Source organism: Anolis sagrei, chromosome 5 (genome assembly GCF_037176765.1).
Source record: "Anolis sagrei isolate rAnoSag1 chromosome 5, rAnoSag1.mat, whole genome shotgun sequence".
NCBI classification, from domain to species: domain Eukaryota; kingdom Metazoa; phylum Chordata; class Lepidosauria; order Squamata; family Dactyloidae; genus Anolis; species Anolis sagrei.
The window spans coordinates 20,169,876-20,190,611 of record NC_090025.1 but is presented as its reverse complement, the minus strand read 5'-3'; the positions used below and the strand labels follow the sequence as shown (position 1 = coordinate 20,190,611).

General features: G+C 40.2%; 1 protein-coding gene across 1 annotated transcript in view; it reads left to right on the top strand.

The window, feature by feature from the left end:
• Positions 1–20,736, top strand: part of LOC132777013 (broad substrate specificity ATP-binding cassette transporter ABCG2-like) — a 40,204-nt gene that overhangs the window by 11,869 nt on the left and 7,599 nt on the right. Inside the window, exons 3-12 of the mRNA XM_060779257.2 lie at positions 3,113–3,172; positions 5,473–5,587; positions 5,828–5,980; positions 7,467–7,624; positions 9,304–9,455; positions 10,910–11,014; positions 12,975–13,219; positions 16,286–16,368; positions 18,603–18,692; positions 19,601–19,725. Coding sequence (XP_060635240.2) covers positions 3,113–3,172; positions 5,473–5,587; positions 5,828–5,980; positions 7,467–7,624; positions 9,304–9,455; positions 10,910–11,014; positions 12,975–13,219; positions 16,286–16,368; positions 18,603–18,692; positions 19,601–19,725 — 1,286 coding nt within the window. The remainder of the gene's footprint in view (positions 1–3,112; positions 3,173–5,472; positions 5,588–5,827; positions 5,981–7,466; positions 7,625–9,303; positions 9,456–10,909; positions 11,015–12,974; positions 13,220–16,285; positions 16,369–18,602; positions 18,693–19,600; positions 19,726–20,736) is intronic.

The following is a 20,736-nucleotide window of genomic DNA, read 5'->3' as shown; positions in this document are numbered from 1 at the left end:
TGTCCCAACAATGGAATTGAACCAAACTTAGTACACAGAATTCCCATGACCAACAGAAAATACTGGAAGGGTTTGGCGGCATTGACCTTGAGTTTTGGAGTTGTAGTTCACCTACATCCAGGGAACACTGTGGATTCAAACAATGTCGGATCTGGACCAAACTTGGCATGGATACTCAATATGCCCAAATGTGGAGGAGTTTTGGAAATATAGACCTTGACATTTGGGAGTTGTAGTTGCTGGGATTTATAGTTCATCTATAATCAAAGAGCATTTTGAACCCTACCAAGGATAGAATTGGGCCAAACCTCTCACACAGAACCCCCATGACCAACAGGAAATACTGTATTGTAGGTTTTTCAGGCTATGTGGCCATGTTCTAGAAGCATTCTCTCCTGATGTTTAGCCTACATCTATGGCAGGCATCCTCAGAGGCTGTGAGGTCCTCTGAGGATGCCTGCCCTAGATCCAGGTGAAACATCAGGAGAGAATGCTTCTAGATCATGGCCATATAGTCCGAAAAACCTACAACAACCCAGTGATACCGGCCATGAAAGCCTTTGACAATGCAGAAAATACAGTGTTTTCTTATGGATTTTGGTGACCCCTCTGACACCCCCCCCCCAGGTTGAGAAACACTATTCTAAGGCAACTTACTTTGCTATTGATAAATCTGTTTTGTTTGGTACCAGACTGCCTGTCATCTTTCCCCAAGCAACCCCAAACAGATAAACTGCTGCCCAATTTGAAATATGTTCATCTCTCCAGAAAATAGAGTGAAAAACCTAAAACTTGGAAATGCTATCTTTTGGGACTACATCTCCCAGAATCCCCAGACAGCCTGACCACTAGCTGCTCATGTCTCAAACATGTAACTTTTACCACCTCTTAGAAAACCTGACCAGTGTAAGCAAAGCTCTTTCTGAGAACACAGTTCTCTTTTTCACGTGTGTGTTCCTTGTTTGGAGTTCAGCCTCAGTATTTGACTTCCCTTTGGTCTCTGAGCATACGAAACCATAAACGTTCAATATGGTTATAAATAATTAACTGTGTTGTGCTGCCATGTGTGTGAAAGGTAACAGACTCACTCCCTGCGCCGGAGTCCGCAATGTAAGTTACACAAGCTGAAATAATGAGTTATGAAACAGTAGTTATCTAACAGTTTCTTATTGGATTAAAACTCCCCAAATCCTTAAGTTTTTTTTTTGTCGTGTCAGGAGAGACTTGAGAATCTGCAAGTCACTTCTGGTCTGAGAGAATTGTCTATCTGCAAGGACGTTGTCCAGGGGACGCCCGGATGATTTTGATGTTTTATCATTCTTGTGGGAGCCTTCTCTCATGTCCCCGCACGAGGAGCTGGAGCTGGTAGAGGGAGCTCATCCGTCTCTCCTCAGATTCGAACCTGCGACCTGTCGGTCTTTAGTCCTGCCAGCACAGGGGTTTAACCCACTGCGCCACCGGCTTAAATCCTTAAGTCAAATGTTGGGATTACTGCCTTTTCTCCATCCAAGTCTACTACCTCTGTTCTTTTTGTGTTGTGTGAAACTGGAAATGTAACAGTTACATTTACAGAAACAGGGGCAGTGTGGATCAGTGGTTTCCAACCTGTGGTCCACGGACTACCAGTGGTCCGCAAGAGCTAAAATGTGGTCCACGGCTTCACCGTTACTACATTGTTGCAACGAGAGCGATTGGTCTCACAAAACCCTCTTTAAGTGCCAAGGCTTATTAAATATAGTTTTCTGTAGGCTAGCAGATGGGGACTACTGGATGGCATAAGTTCTGTATCAGAAACTAGATCTGATGTGGTCTATCCAGTGCAGTTTTCTGAAACAGCACCCCAAATAACTAAACCGAATTTAAAATTGACCAAAAACTGATTCGTAACCCTCTTGGTACTAATGTTGGAGAGTGGTCTCTGGTCATAAAAAGATTGGGAACCACTGGTGTAGATACAGTGAAAGGTTAAATGGTAAACCTCAAGATTCCACATATTATTGCTCCTTGATTTCTTTTCTTACATGGTGCATTTACACTGTAGAATTGATGCAGTTTGATACTACTTTAACTGTCATGGCTCACTGCTGTGGAATCATCAGAACTATAGTTTCACAACCTCTTTAGCTTTCAGTGCCAAAGATTGCAGGTGCCTCACCAAACTATGACTCCCATGATTCCATAGCATTGAGCCCTGGCAGCTAAAGTGGTGTCAAACTGCATTAATTCTACAATGTAGATGCACCCTAAGTCATCATGACACGTCAGGCTGTTCTGAACTGGGCTCCCTCTTTTCTTTTAAATACTTCCGTTTGCTTTATATTGTATGCTAGCTGAATTACGTAGCTCTTATTGTGTGAGAGGTGAAAGGGTCACTCCCTGAAGACTGTTCCATAATATGTACTTACATAAACTGTAACAATGTGTTATGAAAGCAGTCGTTTTCAAACCACAACGTGTCACAAAATTAATGTTAATGTTTCACATCTGTGGGTCTATGGCTGCCGGAACTCTTTGCTTATTTCCTTCATTGCTTTTCACAGTATATGAAAATATTTTAAAAGACAACATAGATTTTTTGTATACATAACAACAACAACAACAACAACAACAACAACAGCTTTATGTTTGTACCCCGCCCCCATCTCCCCAAAGGGACTTGGGGTGGCTTACATATGGCACAGTGTGCCTAAAACAACGCATAAAAATAAACACACAATACAATACAAAATAAAACCAAAGGCAAATAAAACAGAGTTTAAGCTCAAAACAGCACCCCATAACCTATTAAGAGAGCTGTGATAAAGCATAGCCAACTGTAAATAAGAGCAGGGTATAGGATAGTGTGAATTTTAGCTAATGAACTCGGGCATGGGATGAAAGTGCAGTGCTGAGGCATTAAATTGCAGACCATTCGGACTAGACATTCTCAAAGGCTTGTACAAACATCCAAGTCTTCTGATTATTGGTATTATGTTACTTTCCAGATTCCACCTTTTCATTCAAAAGGTGCTTTTTAAAATAATCTACTTGAAATGTGATCGTTTTTGATTCACAGATGTAATGTTCCAGTGATGAAATTGATCGTATTGAATGGGCTATTTTTATTTTACAGTGGCATAATGAGACCTGGTCTGAATGCAATTCTGGGGCCAACTGGCAGTGGCAAATCTTCGTAAGTCTTCTAATAATTAATATTCATTTATTTATTATGCCAGAAGTGAATGGAGGGTACAATTAAAATGTATTTAAAAACACAAAGTTAAAAACTTGGCATTATGCTAAATGTCCTTTGTCCATAAGCTGGCCACTTGGAGTGCCTCTGGTGTTGCTGTGAGAAGATCCTCCATTGTGCATGTGGCAAGGCTCAGGTTGCATTATAGTAGGTGATCTGTGGTTTGCTCTTGTCCACACACACATGTTGTGGACTCCACTTTGTACCCCCATTTCTTAAAGTTAGCTCTGCATCTCGTGGTGCCAGAGCACAGCCTGTTCAGCATGTTCCAAGACGTCCAATCTTCTGTATGCCCAGGATGGAGTCTCTCATCTGGTATCAGCCACTGGTTTTTGCCTGCCACTTTTGGACTCTGGTTTGCTGAGGTGTTCCTGCGAGGATCTCTAGATCTTAAGAAGCTATTTCTTGATTTAAGACATTGGCTTGCTGGCTGATATCTGAACTGGGGATGGGCCAGAGATATCAATGCCTCAGTCCTTTCATTACAGGCTGCTACCTGGATGTTAGGTAGTGCAATACTGGCTAAACAGTATAATTTCTAATAATTAATAAAGATGTTTACTTTTATTAAACACAAATTCTTAAGACGAAATCATGATTTCATAGACATCAGGAAGGTGTTTGTCCAACTCCAAACAGTTTTGCCAGAATTTTTGCCAAGATATGCTGTAGGTATATCTTCCTTCTCCTGTGATATTTGGTATTATCTCAACTACAACTGTGTACTGATGAATGACAGCCTGCTATCAAGATGTTTACTGCTATGATCTTAACTGATGTTCTGGTGTTGCCCAATATAGGCTTAATTTACATATTATCTACCATTGCTTGGTGGTACTCAAAACTAAAAGGTACAGCTGTACTATCGATTTGTGGGTTCCTTGCTGTAACCTACCACATTTATTGACATAGTTACCCTGAGTGTTTCCAAACAAAGGTTTTAGTGTACAACTGTACTTCTTCAAACACAGAAGCTTACTGTAGGTATATACAAGCCAGACTCTCATTTGTAGCTGTTTCTATGTTGCCAGTGTTTCTTTTGACTTTTTTCTTGCTAATCCAACCTTTACACAAACAAAAATGAACAGTATCTTTTGCTTTGTGTTGAATCACATGTGAAAATGTCATTGTGCAATTTATCTACTGTGGCACTTATTTATAAACCTCAGAATCAAATGAAATGTATGAATTACTGTATTTACTTGAATACAAGCCTAGTTTTTCAGCCCTTTTTAGGCTGTAAAAGCCCCCTTGACTTATAGGCGGGTGAGGGTCCTGGTGGGAAGGCATGGGGCTGAAAGAAGGGCTTTTTTCATCCCCACATCCTCCTGCCAGGACCTCACCTCTCTATACAGCAACCCAGCTCTCCTTCCTCTCCTCTTCTGTTGCTCAGCGTGCACCTTCCTCTCCTCCTTTCTCATGCAGGACACACCTTATTCTCCTTTCTCAGTGTCAGCCTTTCCCACTTTTCCTTATTGATATACACACAGCATTTCCCCCAAAATGTATAGTTAAAATAAACGATGGTGATTATTGGAAGGATACGTAAGCACGTTTATATTGAAGAAGGTTAGAATAATGATTTAATCAGAGTTGGACAGTCTTTTCTTAAATTCCAGTTTTATGTAAATATTCAAAAACATTTAACCTACTGATGCCTCAATTAATGTAATTCTATTGGTATCTATTTTTATTTTTGAAATTTACCAGTAGCTGCTGCATTTCCCACCTTCGGCTTATACTTGAGTCAATAAGTTTTCCCAGTTTTTTGTGGTAAAATTAGGTGTTTTGGCTTATATTTGGGTCGGCCTATACTCGAGTATATATGGGTATCTGAGTAAAGTGAGTGCGCAGCTTATTGTGTGCATCACAGACTGGGGAAAACCTGAGCAAGTTTGAATTGCAAGATTTTGGAGTGGGCATCTAAACAATCTTGGTATGACAGTCTTGGTAAAAATGGCATATCTGAAACTATTATTTGCATTTCAAAAGAAGTGTTCGTTGGGTTTATAGACGCTTTCTTTGAAAAACAAGTAGAAGCTTTCAGAAAGATGATGCACTCAAGACAGTCCAAGACAGACAGTTAATAATGATCTGTCCCCATGGCTCCTGTTTATATAACAAAAACTTTAAGAAATATTTGCAGTTGCTGCAATTTCTAGTTTGGACCCCAGTGTGTTTTAAACATGAATAAGGTCACCTGTGACACAGACTTGTTTTTCATCTTCTTCTTCTTCTAGTCTTCTGGACATTTTAGCTGCAAGGAAAGATCCTCATGGCCTGAGTGGAGATGTTCTTATCAATGGGGCTCCTCAGCCGGCCAATTTCAAGTGCATGTCTGGATATGTTGTACAGGTAAATTTGTATCTCTGATACAATTATTTTACCATTCAAACAAGCCACTGATAAACCAGAAGCAACTAGTTTTGTATGTAGACCAGTTTCCTTTTAGAATAAGCTGTATATGTTAAGAATTAAGTGCATGATTAGCATGGCAGAGCAAGGGGCCAAGGGGTGTTTGCATGGAGATCCTCTTGTGTGCTTCAGGAAGGCATGTGCGTAGAGTGGCCTATATATTTCCTTTGGACTTTTCAGGATGATGTGGTGATGGGGACCTTGACTGTGAGAGAGAACCTCCAATTCTCAGCAGCCCTCCGATTATCAAAGACTGTGAGGCAGAGAGAAAAGAATGAAAGGATTGACCAGATCCTCAATGACCTGGGCTTGACAAAAGTGGCAGATTCAAAGGTAATGGCTTACTGGAGAGCATGAAATAGTTCCATATATGAATTCATTCTTTTTGGGAGGCAAGTCTATGAGTTGTATTCCAAGAAAGTGACTCCTCCAAAATCTGTTGTTACAAAGTGCTACATGCAAAGTATTAAGACGTTGTATAGTTGTTTGAGTCCTGGACCAAACACTGGGATGTCAGGGTTTATATCTCCACTTGGCCATGGAAAACCACTGGGTGATCTTGGGAAAGTCACTCTCGCTCAGGCTCTGAGGAATGTAAGAGGAAACTCTCTATGAGCAAATTCTGCCAGGAAACCCTGTGATAAGTTCACCTTTAATATCGCCATAAGTTATAACTGATTTGATAATACACAGCAACAAAGAAATACTTCCAAAGTGAAGAGTTGCCAAGTACTTAATTGCGTACTGCTGTCCATAATCTTGCATTGGTTTATTTCTAGATTGATAGAACTTCATTACATACACATGGATGAATAAAATGTGGCGTAATGTAAAAAAAACATGTGTAGTTCACATTTGATCAGCCCACACACTACCTTGCCAGAGAAAGAAAATATGCCATGCAGGTGAATAATAAAGAACAAGTAATTTACTCTTCTTAATTTAGAGCAACATATGTACAAGGCGATCAGTTGTATCAACTCACATTATGTCCTTTTATGAAAGAATTAAAATAGTCTTTCTTTTGTCCACGTGAAAAGACCTTCTTTGAGCAGCCAGAAGCACAACAGTCTTCAAACTCTCTCCCTCTGCTTCTCTCTTCTCCTCTCTGTTCACTTGCATAACTCAAGTCTGAATAAAAATGTAACAGTATCCAAAAGTCCCATGCTCAGCCTGCTCCCCCGGCATTGGCCAAACAATCAGCTTCATGCATCTTATTTTACAGTTGGCACACACACACTTACTGATTCCTTGCATGCTCCAACATAAAATAGGACATTTTAAATATTTTCTAAAGCAACTCATACTTCATTTATTTACTATATTCATTAGCTGTTCTTCAGCTTGCAATCATAAAAATAATACTATGCAATAAAAATGCACAACAAAATACAATATATAAGAGGGTCAATAATGATCTTAGTTTAATATATGTTGATGAATATAGGTCCTTAGCAAGTAAAAAAGATTTCACCGACTTCCAATAGGAAGAGAAAAACGACACCAGACAAACCTTCCTGGGAACACAATTCCATAAGTGGGGTGCTAGAATGGAAAGGGCCTTGTCACCTCAGATAATAGGGGACTGGTAATTAGGTCTTGGAAGTTGGTAACACCCAATTAAGCATTTGAAGCTACTGTTTGCAGCTTTGTTTATTTTGACCTTAATGAGTTACTGCACATTTTAGTATCATACCCTCCTCCTCCTCCACTTCTGCTTTTGAGTTTGAAATCAACATTTCTATATGAAACCAGTCTGTCTTAAAGGGTTTCCATAATATGATCAGATGGTGCCATGAAAATCCTTGTTTTGCATTAGGTTGGAACCCAGTTCATTCGTGGCGTGTCAGGAGGAGAGAGGAAAAGAACTAATATAGGAATGGAGCTCATCACCGACCCGGCCGTCTTGTTCTTAGATGAGCCAACCACTGGACTGGATGCCAGCACAGCCAATGCAGTGCTGTTGCTCCTCAAAAGGTAATTGTTTATGCAAGGTGGCATTGTTCTCCATTCTGCCTCTAGTAAACTGGACAGCAGTTGCTTCAACTGGAATAAAAAGAGGCAAGAGTCCAAGCCAGCCTGGTTGCGTGATTTAATGAAAGTGTGTGTATTGGACTTGCACTCAAAGCTGTTTTTTCAAAATGCATTTACATTTCTTTCTTTACCATTGTGCTTAAAATGTCCCACAGCATGTAATTCTTGTTAATGTGTCAATATTTAACATGCAACGATAAAGCAGTGCTTGATTATAACCCTATTTTTCAAAAGTGGGAAAAGCTACTCATGTGCAAGAAAAATAGCTATCACGTGTGGGATATTGAAGTCAAACAGAGTTTTTCCTGGCTGTAGAAAGAAAGCAGTGACAAGAAAATAAGGACTTCTTTTGGAAAGAAGTTCCATACCACTGCAAAAGAAAAGACCAGAGCAATTAATCAAGAACAAGGCATATGCACTTATGGGTTAATTTGTGATATGTGTTGTTGAAGGCTTTCATAGTCAGAATTACTGGGTTGCTGTCAGTTTTCCGGGCTGTATGGCCATGTTCCAGAAGCATTTCTTAGGAGAGAATACTTCTGGAACATAGTCATGCAGCCCAGAAAACTCACAGCAACCCAATTTGCAATGTGTTAGTGATGCTTTCTCAGGGTGCATCTACACTGTAGAATTTTTTTCATGTCAGGAGTGACTTGAGATACTACAAGTTGCTTCTGGTGTGAGATAAGTGGCCGTTTGCAAGGATGCTGCCCAGGGGATGCCTGGATGTTTTGATGTTTTACTATCCTTGTGGGAGACTTCTCTCATGTCCCCACATGGAGAGTTGGAGATGACAGAGGGAGCTCACCCGTGCGCTCTCGGGATTTGAACCTCTGACCTGTCTGTCTTCAGTCCTGCTGGCACAAGGGTTTAACCCATTGTGCTACTGTAGAATCAATACAATCTGACATCACTTCAATTGACATGGCCCCATGCTATGGAATCATGGGAGCTATAATTTTATAAGGACTTCAGCCTTTCTCTGCCATAGAGTGCTGGTGCCTCACTAAACTACAAATCCCACAATTCAATTGAGTCATGGCACTTAAAGTGGTGCCAGACTGCATTTATTCTGCAGTGTAAATGTATTCTTAGATTGCTTTATCTCATAAGCATGTTCTGACTTGGGTAAAGTCCACATATGCATCCCAGAGCTACTTAGGTAAAATGTGAGATACAACTGCAATAAATAAAGCAAATTTTAGTACCGTACATAGGCCATCTATTTCTCTGTCTGTGGATATGCATAGTCCATGTTTTTTTATAGTTAATAGTGTTATTGTGGCTATCCTTATTATTCCAGGAAGAGGTTTAGGAATCTGAACATTCTTTAATGAGACCTAACCCTTTTCACAGTCTCCCAGTCTGCTTCTGACAAACCTGATAAACAATATATACTGCATAGCTGTTGAATGAGTGAGCTCTGTCTTCTGTTTCTTTTTATATTCCTCACTGAATTCTTTTGTTAGGTACAGTTCATGCCTTCCCTCCAACAGTGTGGGTTTGTGGCTGCCTTTTGAAGTCAAGACAGTTCAAGTGAAGTCAAACTATTATGACTGTGTATCATAAACATTGGTAGCCCGTTGACCTCTTTCTTCTTTTTCTGGCTGCTTTCCCTGCAGGATGTCAAAGCAGGGAAAAACAATAATCTTTTCCATCCATCAGCCTCGGTACTCCATCTTCAGACTATTCGATCAATTGACTTTGCTGGCTGCAGGAAGAATGCTGTATCATGGACCTGCTCAGAATGCCCTGGATTACTTCAAGTCCATTGGTAGGTTTTCACAACCCACTCTACATAATACCATATAGCACAGAAGGCCAAACCATGAATGATTTGGGAAGGGATCTCCCAGTAATGCTGTTACTTGCTGTCAAGATGATTTTGGGCAACACTATGAATGAGAGACCTTTCAGGGGCCATCAACAACCCTGCAAATTTTGCAAACACAGGCTTTGTTGTTTCAATCAATCCATCTATAACATGATTGTACAGAGGAGGAATTGTTGGAGGCTACAGAAAATGCCGTTGCTGTTGCCTGTTTTTGGTCAAAAGATATTTAGCTGCCTGCACACCTTCTATTTTTATCAGTTTTATATTAATTTATGCAATGCTTTTGATACGAAATAAATAAAAGCATGATTACATAGAGTACTTTTATTGCAACTTTATGATTTCTGTTTGCAACCAATACTAACTTTGTGGAGAATACTTTTGGGTTAGTAAGTGTTTACAGGGCATATGTACGCGTGCACATGTTTGATCCAAAATGTGCCAAATCTTTTGAATGCTTCTGTGGTCAGCTCTGACTAGTACTTGGATGGAAGACCAGTTGTGAGGACTAGGTTTTGTTTGTATACTATACTTCAGAGGAAGGAACTAGCAAAACCACCTCTGAATATTTCTTGCCTTAGAAAACCCTATAGAATCCATGGGAATGCTATAGGCTGATAGGTGACTGGAAAGCACGTACACTCAAAAAAAGGAAAATATATTAGAAAACAATCTGTTCCCTGATCTCCTGGCATCATGAAAGATGGCCATGTCTAATGGTGTTTTGAGATGGGGCTATTATTCTGTACCTTATTTTCCCCGAAAACCAGATTTCAAGGTGGTGGAGAAAGGAGCTGCCATCAGTAAGCTTCTGATGCTTTCCTGAGCTTTCTCTTTTTTCCTCCTTACAACAAAGTGTTCACCAAAGCAGGAAAAAAAACTTATAAAATGCCTTTTGGTTTCCCTTGACATTAAGTCTAGTCGTGTCCAACTCTGGGGGATGGTGCTCATCTTCATTTCTAAGCCGAACAGTCGACATTACCCGTAGACACCTCCAAGGTCATGTGACTAGCATGACTGCATGAAATGCCATTACCTTCTGGCAAAAGCGGTACCTATTGATCTACTTACATTTGTATGTTTTTGAACTGCTAGTTGGTGGAAGCTGGGTCTAACAGCAGGAGCTCACCCTGCTCCCCGGATTTGAACCGCCAATGATGTAACACTGTCCAAGAATGAGTGTCTGTGTCCCTGCTTTTTGATGTTGATGTTCCATATGGCCAATCCATGAACCTGGAAGAGTTCTATTTGACCCAACCTCTACTGTTCATTTGGAATCTGGCTACTATTAAGAGATGCTTTTATCTCAAGATGTTTATCCCAAGTGATTTGCCAAAGATGATGCACTGACTGCCATATAACTTGAGGTCCTTTTATTTCTTATTTCTTTGTAGGTTACGAATGTGAACCATACAACAATCCCACTGATTTCTTTCTGGATGTCATTAATGGAGACTCGACAGCGGTGACTTCGAACAAGACCGAGGAAATTGATATAGGTAATATGCAAAATGAAGTTTGGTTTTAGAAGAACAAGAACCTTATTAGTACTGGAAGCTATTTTATTATTTATCTATGCTCAATATTCCTGGATATCAATGGATATCAGCACCTTTATTTATGTTTCACGTCTTTTTTATTCTTTATTTTTGGCTTTTAATTGCCTTTTTTGATATTTTTATTTAATCACTTTTTGGTGATATTTTTGTTCATTTATTTACAGTATTTATATTCCGCCCTTCTCACCTGGAAGGGGACTCAGGGCGGATCACAAAACATACATATGCAGCAAACATTCAGTGCTTTTTTTATACACAAGCAAGACAGATGATTATACATAGATAGAAGTATATATATATATCAGCTTTTTCCAAACATCGGCATCTTTGGGCCGGAGGTTTAGCACAGCTGGTAAATCATCAGCAATTATAAGATCTATCAACCAAAAGGTTGCAAGTTTGAAGCCCTGGGTTGGCATGAGCTGCCAACTATCAGCCTAGCTCATTGTTTACCTAAGCAATTCGAAAACAGCTTTAGCTGTGATTAGAGAAATTAGATACCGCTAAATACTGGGGGAGGTGTTTTACGACGCCATAAAGAAAGAAGATCAGAAAATGCTGGGTGACCAAAAGGAAGGAAGAAGTCCTGACGGCTCTTTGTCATAGAGGAAAGAGCAATAGCACCCCTTGGACTCGAGCCCAACCTTCCATGGTACTTCCTTCTGTTCTGTCTGTCTGTGTATTGTCTGTGTATTGTTTGTCGTGTATGTGTACTGTGATCCACCCTGAGTCCCCTTTGGTGTGAGAAGGGCGGAATATAAATAAAGTGTTATTATTATTATTATTATTATTATTATTATTATCTTGAATGCTTTGGGCTCAGTTTTGGACATGGGCAGATGCTGTTGCTCCATCTCCCTGCAAAAGAGCTTTGTTTGTAACTTCCCCCTTTTTGATCAAATTGCTGGCATTCTTTATGGGTGCCTCAGAATACTTCCCTGCTTTTTAAACGGTACCTATTTATCTACTCACATTTTGCTTTCAAAGCTGGGCTAAAGGCCAGGAGCTCACCCTTGTGGGGATTTGTAAAAAGGCACCATGGTCTAATGGGTTGACTGGGAAGGTATGTCTCGGCAGCTGATTGGCTGAGCATGCCAGGAGCCAGAATTCTGATTGGCTACTGTCTCTAGCTTGCTGCTGAGAGAAACGGTTTTAGCTGCCATTTTCATCTCAGAGGGTGAAGAGAGCGCTAACTGGAAACAGCCAGGAAGGAAATGGCTGCCAACTCTCTGAAGCCTGATAATGTCTAAGGCATGAAGCATATTTTAGGGACTGTTTAAAAAGGACTGTTTATTCCCTCTGTTCTCTGTAAGAATTCAGAAACTGCTGTACATATTGTTGCTTTGTTTGACCTTTTGAACTGAAGTAAAGTTACTGTTACGTGTTACACAAATCTGAGTGACACATTATTATATTGCAGGGTATATTTTGGTTCAGAAACAGTGGTAAAGCTTCTGTTTATTTCCATTTACAACCTACAACAACCGTGACCCAGGCTTCAAACTTGCAGCCTTTTGACTGACAAGATTTACTGCAGCTGGTGGTTTAACCTGCTGTTGTTCTTATTTCACTGTGCTTTAATGTTATCCCCCTTTTCAAATTAGGACCCTCTTTTCATCTCTAAATAAACATTTGGTCCTGCTGGATTCTAATATACAGCCCATCCTATTCATAGCTTTCTCAAACTAGCAACTCTATGTTGGTTTTTACATAGTATTGACCGTTACCCACAATGTTTGTTAATATGATTTAGGGTAAAATATTTTGGTGGTTGCTTCTTCCATTCAGACATAAGAAAATCAAACCAGAAAAGAGGAACAGAGCTCTTGAGTGTGACTCCTACTGATCCAGAGGATCTGAGTAAACACAGCAAATGTCCTCCTGTCCCTTTACTTTACAGATAACATCGATGAGCATCTAGATCGTGATAAGTCATTGGCAGATCAATTAGCAGAGACGTATGCCAGCTCACACTACTATCAAGAAACAAAAGCTGAGCTGGAAAAGTTATCTTTCCCAACAAGCAAAAGAGAGCCCATATTCCGACAGATCACCTATATCACATCTTTCTGCCACCAGCTCAAATGGGTCTCAAAACGGACTTTCAAAAATTTGCTAGGCAACCCGCAAGCTTCTATAGCACAGGTAATCGTAGTCATTTAAATGTGTTCTATAGGATATTTATCATTTTATTTCAACATATATACTCATTTACACTTACTTACAAAGCTGGTAGTGTCGGTTCCTACAAGAAATAAATGTAAGCCATCCATCCCTGCTCTGTTGTATTCTATATATGTTGACCCATTTCTCTCATTACCCCCAGTTTGGTTATGAAAAAACTGACTTTAGGTTTGGATTTTTCCAAATGGATTCTTTTGTGGAAGAGAGAAGTATGCACTGCATATTCAAAGTCCAGATGACATCAATGTTTGTCCCAAAACCTTAGGGAACCATATTCATTCTCAATTTTTTCCTTTAGGGATTGGTTGTTCTTGTTGTGTGTCTTCAAATAAATGGTGATCCTAAGGCAACTCTATCACAGGGTTTTCTTGGGAGCTGCATAAATATAATGGGCATGTTCATATAACATAGGTAAAGATTTCCCCTTGACATTAAGTCTAGTCGTGTCTGGGGAGTGGTGATCATCTCAATTTCTAAGCTGAAGAGCTGGCGTTGTCTGTAGACATCTCTTAGGTCATGCGGCTGGCATTATTGCATGGGGAGTGCTGTTACCTTCCCGCCTGAGTGGTACTTATTGATCTACTCACATTTGCGGAAGCTGGGGCTAATGATGAGATCTCGCCCCGCTCTACGGATTCGAACCTCTGACCTTTGGGTCAACAAGTCCTGCAGCTCAGTGGTTTAAGCCTTTGTGCCACTGCAACTCCTATCTGTGAAGTCTTGGCTCTGGCTTTTCCTCTCCTCTGCTTTAGTTCCCCCTGTTTATAGGTTTTCCCAATAGTGTACCTTTTTTTTGTATTAGCTTTTGGGTGGAGCATAAAAACTGCCTAGAGGCCAGCCTTAATTGGTTTATTCCATTTGCCTGTACAGTGCTCTCTTGCTAGACTCCTCCCCTTTTCTGTAGCAGAGCTACAGTGACCAGAGGCTTGGGCATTGTCTGGTAATCCAAGACCCAAGCCATCCAAAACAGGCATCCTTAGCACCTGCATTCAGCCAGTATTCATATATACCAGCAGTTCCAGAGACAACAGAAGCTTTTGACCAGTTTAAACTTCACAAGGAAGAAGATTGAGACAGCTTATGAGCACCAGCTAGTAAACCATCGCTTTGCACCAGAGGCAGGAGACTTTCAAAAACTCCAGAAAGATGACTGAAACCAGCAAAATCTCCTTTTGTAATGTATTGTTTTAAGCTATCTTAGAACTGTCCCAGGTGGAGTTAACCCTTTATTCATCTTGTTTTCAGTAAACTCATTTTGATTATCTTTTCACCTTGCCTAAAGTGCCTTTGTCTGTTAAGGGTCTTAATCTTAACAGAAGGTATACCGATAGCCCCCGAGTAAAGCCAGACACTATAGTTTTTCCCAAAGGACCGGGCATGCCATCACACTATCATTCCTATCATTAATTCTGATTTCACTGTTTATCATCATAATTTGGAATATGCAAGACAAAGAAAAGGAAAGGAGGAAACTCGAATCTTTTAAAAGCAGCTGAAAAAGTGGGACAGCAGAAGATTCATTTGGTCTGTCCCTGCCAAATGAGAACAATTGGTGGATATAGTTCAGCAGAGCCCTGGGCCTGGTTGGTCCTTCTGACTGAGGCTTTATTAAAGACATCATTAGCTCTATTTGTTTTCTTCTTAAAGCTTTGCTTTCGACAGGACCAAAATCTGCTCTGAATCCCTGAGCCTCAGCCTTTGATTTTGTGTGTATGTTGATATTATGGAGATCCTTCTTAATTGCTTTGTAAAAGCTTGACCTTGTGACAAGAATTATGCCCTTTTTGGAGCCTTCTAATCTTCCAGGGTTAAGAGTCCTGACTCCCACACTCAGCCCATCATGCCTTCCCCATCCTGTTTGATCTCTATATCCTCATTAGGAATGGATTTGAAATGCAGTCTTCAAATGCTCCAGAGTCTGCTGAGCCTCCTGGGCTAAGCTTCTCAAATTGGCCTTGCTATGATCCTTGTTTTCCACCACAATTGGCTTAGCGGTTGGATTATCCTTGACATTTGGTCTTTTCGGCAGGTACTTAGCACTACGGTACCATGGTTGGAGGGCTCTTCGGTGCTAAGGTTCAAGTTCTGCTTCTTCTTTTTTCTTTTTTCTTTTTTACATGAACGAAAATGCCTGATACTACCATCTAAGCTGAAAATTTTAATGATCTCTGCTTACGTTTTTGATGTGAAGTTTAATTACTTTTTTCTGCCTAAAATGGAGTTCAAATGCTTACTCTACTACCTCCAGAATCAAGTCCAACATTTAAAAAAGCCTTTACCCCATTGGTGAACTACAATTCCAAAACACAAGATCAAAGCCCACCAAACTCTTCCAGTATTTTCTGTTGGTCATGGGAGTTCTGTGTGCCAAGTTTAGATCAATTCCATATTTGGTGGAGTTCAGAATGCTCTTTGATTGCAGGTTAACTATAAATCCCAGTAACTACAACTCCTAAATGACAAAATTGCCCCCAACCCCCAAATAATCCCCATAAAATTATTTTTGTTGCTATTTCATACCTGTCATTTTGCTACTGTTACGAATCCTAATGTCAATATTTTATGTGCAGGATGTATTTTCATTTACTGGACCAAACTTGGCACAAATATCTGATACACCCAAATTTGAATACTGGTGGGGTTGGGGGGGATTGATTTTATCATTTAGGAGTTGTAGTTGCTGGGATTTATAGTTAATCATAGAGCATTCTGAACTCCACCAATGATGGAATTTAAACAACTTGAAGGCAAACAACAACAACAAGTCCCATAAATGCTCAGTGTGAGTTTCAGGCTATTCTAGTCAATCTACTCTATTCTCCACTCTTTCCTCTCACCATTTATCCTTCTCTTCCTCCTCGAGGCTTAGTCTCGACCTCTGTGATTTTATGGGATGGCATAATAAATATGCCCTATAATAACCCTTCTATGTTATTTTACAGTTATATTTGTCTACAGTTCTGTAGTTGACATCTAGTGAAGTCTGCACCAATACTGCATGTAAATCAATGTCACTTTATGTTTCAGCTGTGTGTCACCATTTTCCTGGGGCTGGTCGTAGGTGCCATATTCTTTGATGCCAAATATAACTCTAGTGGTATGCAGAACAGGTGAGTAGTTTTTAGGCTGTTGGATGATAAAATGAATGTTATGTTTTTCATTACGTTGTGAGGCAGCCAGTGTTACAGCTCCCTCTTACAAAATATTAAGGACTCAAAAATACAGCATGTTACAGGATTCTGTCCTTACTCCAACCACTTTGCACTTCAATTTCTTTGCCATTTTTTGCTCCAGTTACTCACTTAAATTTCTAGATTTCTACAGGTTTTGCTTTTATTATTCTTGCCTTTTCTATTGCCTTATGCAAACCTGCGCTCATTCCCACTGAGAACCTAGAGCAGAGCTTTCCAAGCATTTCCTGTTGGTGACACTTTTTAGGCATGAATCATTTTGCAACACAGTAATCCAATTTTACTAGCAAATGGAAGATTAAACCAATCCCTTATAAGAGATACGCCCACATGCATAAGTTGTTGTAATTAAACATACAGAAACATATGAAATTTTTGAAAATTGTCCATAAATATATATTTAAAATGCATGAATTATCGGGTTGTTGTGAGTTTTCTGGGCTGTATGACCATGTTCCAGAAGCATTCTCTCTTGACGTTTTGCCCACATTTATGGCAGGCATCCTCAGAGATTGTGAGATCTGTTGGAAACTAGGCGAGTGAGGTTTATATCTCTGTGGAATAATGCCCAGAGTGAGAGAAAGAACTCTTGTCTGCTTCAGGCAAGTATGAATGTTGCTGTTGGCCAACTTGATTAGCATTTAATGACCTTGTAGCTTCATAGCCTGTCTGGTTGCTGCCTAGGTGGATTCTATGTTTGGAGGTATTTGCTGGCCCTGATTGATTCTTGTCTGGAATTCCCCTGTTTTTTGAGTGTTGCTCCTGATTTACTGTCCTGATTTTATAGTTTTTTAAAATACTGGTAGCCAGATTTTGTTCACTTTCATGGTTTCCTCCTTTCTATTGAAATTGTCCACATTATTGTGGATTTCAGTGGCTTCTCTGTGTAGTCTGACATGGTAGTTGTTAGAGTGGTCCAGCATTTCTGTGTTCTCAAGTACTATGCTGTGTCCAGGCTGGTTCATCAAGTACTCTGCTATGGCTGACTTCTCTGGTTGAATTAGTCTGCAGTGCCTTTCATGTTCCTTGATTCGTATTTGGGCAGCGCTGCTCCTTTTGGTGGTCCCTATGTAGATTTGTCCGCAGCTGCATGGTATACAGTATGGAGCCCCCGATGGCGCAGTGGGTAAAACCCCTGTGCTGGCAGGACTGAAGACCAACAGGTCGCAGGTTCAAATTCGGGGAGAGGCAGATGAGCTCCCTCTATCAGCTCCAGCTCCTCATGCGGGGACATGACAGAAGCCTCCCTCAAGGATGATAAAAACATCAAATCATCCGGGCGTCCCCTGGGCAATGTCCTTGCAGATGGCCAATTCTCTCACCCCAGAAGCAACTTGCAGTTTCTCAAGTTGCTCTTGACACGACAAAAAAAAATGTTATACAGTAAATTCCTGCATAGGTGAGAGGATACCTGTTGTCCTTTGGTGAATGTATCATTTGTTGGATTTACTTGATGGACCTGTAGATAGTTTGTAGGTTGTGTTTCTTCATCAGCTTCCCAACACATTCAGAGGTTCCCTTGATGTATAGTAAGAATATTTTTCCTCTGGGTGGATCTTTGTCTTTACTCTTTATTGCTTACTTCACAGAGACTCAAAGGTTTTGCGTTATGTTCATGTGACACATCTACACATTGCAGCAGACACAGTAATGTATCATGACACATAGTTTGGAAAGCTCTGGTTTAGAGTCTTGGGAGAAAAGTAATCAGAAGGTGGCATATATTGGGTTACACCATTGGTGCAGTCATCAGCTGGAAATGGACTAAAAAGAGGGTCGAGTGGTAGAGAGGATCCTGTGAGGACATTCAGGAGCCTCCGGTGGTGCATTGGGTGAAATCCTTGTGCTGGCAGGACTGAAGACCGACAGGTCGGAGGTTCGAATCCAGGTAGAGTTTGGATGAACTCCCATTGTCTCCCACAAGGATGGTAAAACATCAAAACATTAGTGTGTCCCATGGGCAATATCCTTGCAGACAGCCAATTCTCTCAGACCAAAAGCGACTTGCAGTTTCTCAAGTTGCTCAAATCAGGGAAATGTTAAGAAGCGTATGAAGACAGAGATAATAGTGGCTTCTTTCAAACGATTTCCCCCCCTAAAGTCTGATTTTCCTTTATTGATTTTTATGGAGATGATCTGTATTTTTTCCACAGAGTTGGTGCCATGTTCTTTTTGACCACTAACCAGTGCTTCAGCAGCATCTCTGCCATTGAACTGTTTATCGTGGAGAAGAAAATATTTATGTAAGTACACCACCACTGAGTAGGTCATGCTGGCTGTCAGCATCACTGCTTGAGAGGAGCCTATTGAGACTCTAATACTAGAAATATACTTTGTGATCACAAACAAAGCTTTTCTTGCTATCTTATCAAATGTGACTTTTGGGTGGAGCTGCAAACTTAAACTCTTGTAATTAGTCATTTGAAATTTGAACCACTTATTAAACGCCTTTGCTCAGGGTCCTTCCAGACAGGCCCAATATCCTGGGATCAGATCCCAGGTTTTCTGCTTTAAACTGGATTATATGAGTCTCCACTGCTAGATAATGTGGGATAAACAGAAAATCTGGGATCAGATCCTGGGATATAGGACCTGTCTGGAAAGGTCCTCAGTGGGACAAAGAGGAAACAAAATGATGGGATTCAGAAAGGAACTATAGTTATGCAGAAGTAATTTTTAAAGTATGGATAGTTTGTTATGAACAGCAAAAAACAATATAACACTAATTTTGTGACAAAATACATGTCCTATCAGTGGTCTCCTTTATATGACAACCATGCTATTTCTGTGACTGATTAACTGCTATAGTTTCTGCCAGTGGACCTGGGAATTGCAGTTCAGGAGAGAGCAGAAGCGTCTCTGTTATTTATTATTTATTTATTTATTTATTTATTACTGCACTTGTATACCGCCGTTTCTCAGCCAAAATTGGCGACTCAACGCGGTTTACAGCTCTACAAACAATCAACAATATTCAGTATAAAAAGCATAAAAACAACATACAATACATGTTAAAGACCATTGACCCTCACTTTTCCAGACAAAAGCTCTCACAAACAGTTGAAAGGAGTGCACACAATGTCTGTTTCTTTGACTGCTTCTGGGTGACGTTTTTTAACTAACTGATTTTATTTTTGTCATTGTATTTTAGTCACGAATATATCAGTGGATACTACAGAATTTCTGCATATTTCTTTTCAAAACTAATGGCTGATTTAATACCCATGAGAACTTTACCAAGCATCATTTTCACATGCATTGTTTACTTCATGATAGGTAAGTAACACTAATTTATATTAATATATTGTTCTCGAAGCTGTACAGTAGACGATTTCAGGGTTAACCTGCAATACAATATTGCAGTGGGGTGGACTGAAATGCAGGTTTTTAAGTAGTCAGTTATGCCTTCTGATACAATGCAATAGGCCCTCAGTAATCCACTGGGGTTTGGTTCCAGGACCCAATGTGGATACTGAAATCTGGATTCTCAAGTACCATTATATATATTGGTGATGTAAGATCCTGTCCTTTATATAAAATTGCAAAATCAAGATTTACTTTCTGGATTTTTTAAACAAATTATTTCCAAGACATGAATGGTTGAATCTTTGGTGCTTAATCTGTAGATGTGGAAACCAACCAATAGCGATTCTGTGGCCTGTTGAATGGTCTCAGTGGATGGTTCTCCCTTCCTTGAGGACTTTTCTCTCTAAAGTTTTTATACTTTATTTGATGCTATTCCAATCCTGCCCCCTCCCCTGGTGATGTAGTGGGTTAAACCGCTAAACTGCTGAACTTGCTGACTGAAAAGTTGGTGGTTTGAATCTGGGGAATTGGGTGAGCTCCCGCTGTTAGCCACAGCTTCTGCCAACCTAGCAGTTCGAATACATGCAAATGTGAGTAGATCAATAGGGACTGGTTCTGTAGTAAGGTAACGGTGTTCCATACAGTCATGCCGGCCACATGATCTTAGAAGCGTCTATGGACAACACTGGCTCTTTGGCTTAGAAATGGAGATGAGCATTCCCTCCTCCCCAGAGTGGGACACGACTAGACTTAATACCAGGGAAAACCTTTGAAGCCTACTTCTTGAGCATGGATGGTATAGTTGTGGCTTTATAAAGATCCACTCTCTGAGCACTGAGTTTGCTGCTGGTATACGTGATATCAAAAGAAGGTGAAATCTGAGTAAAGTAGAGTCAGATGCCAGGATTAGCTCTGCATTTAAAAGCAGTGTTCCCTGAAGTGGTAAGACATCTGATCCTTATATCTGCATTTTGCAAATGA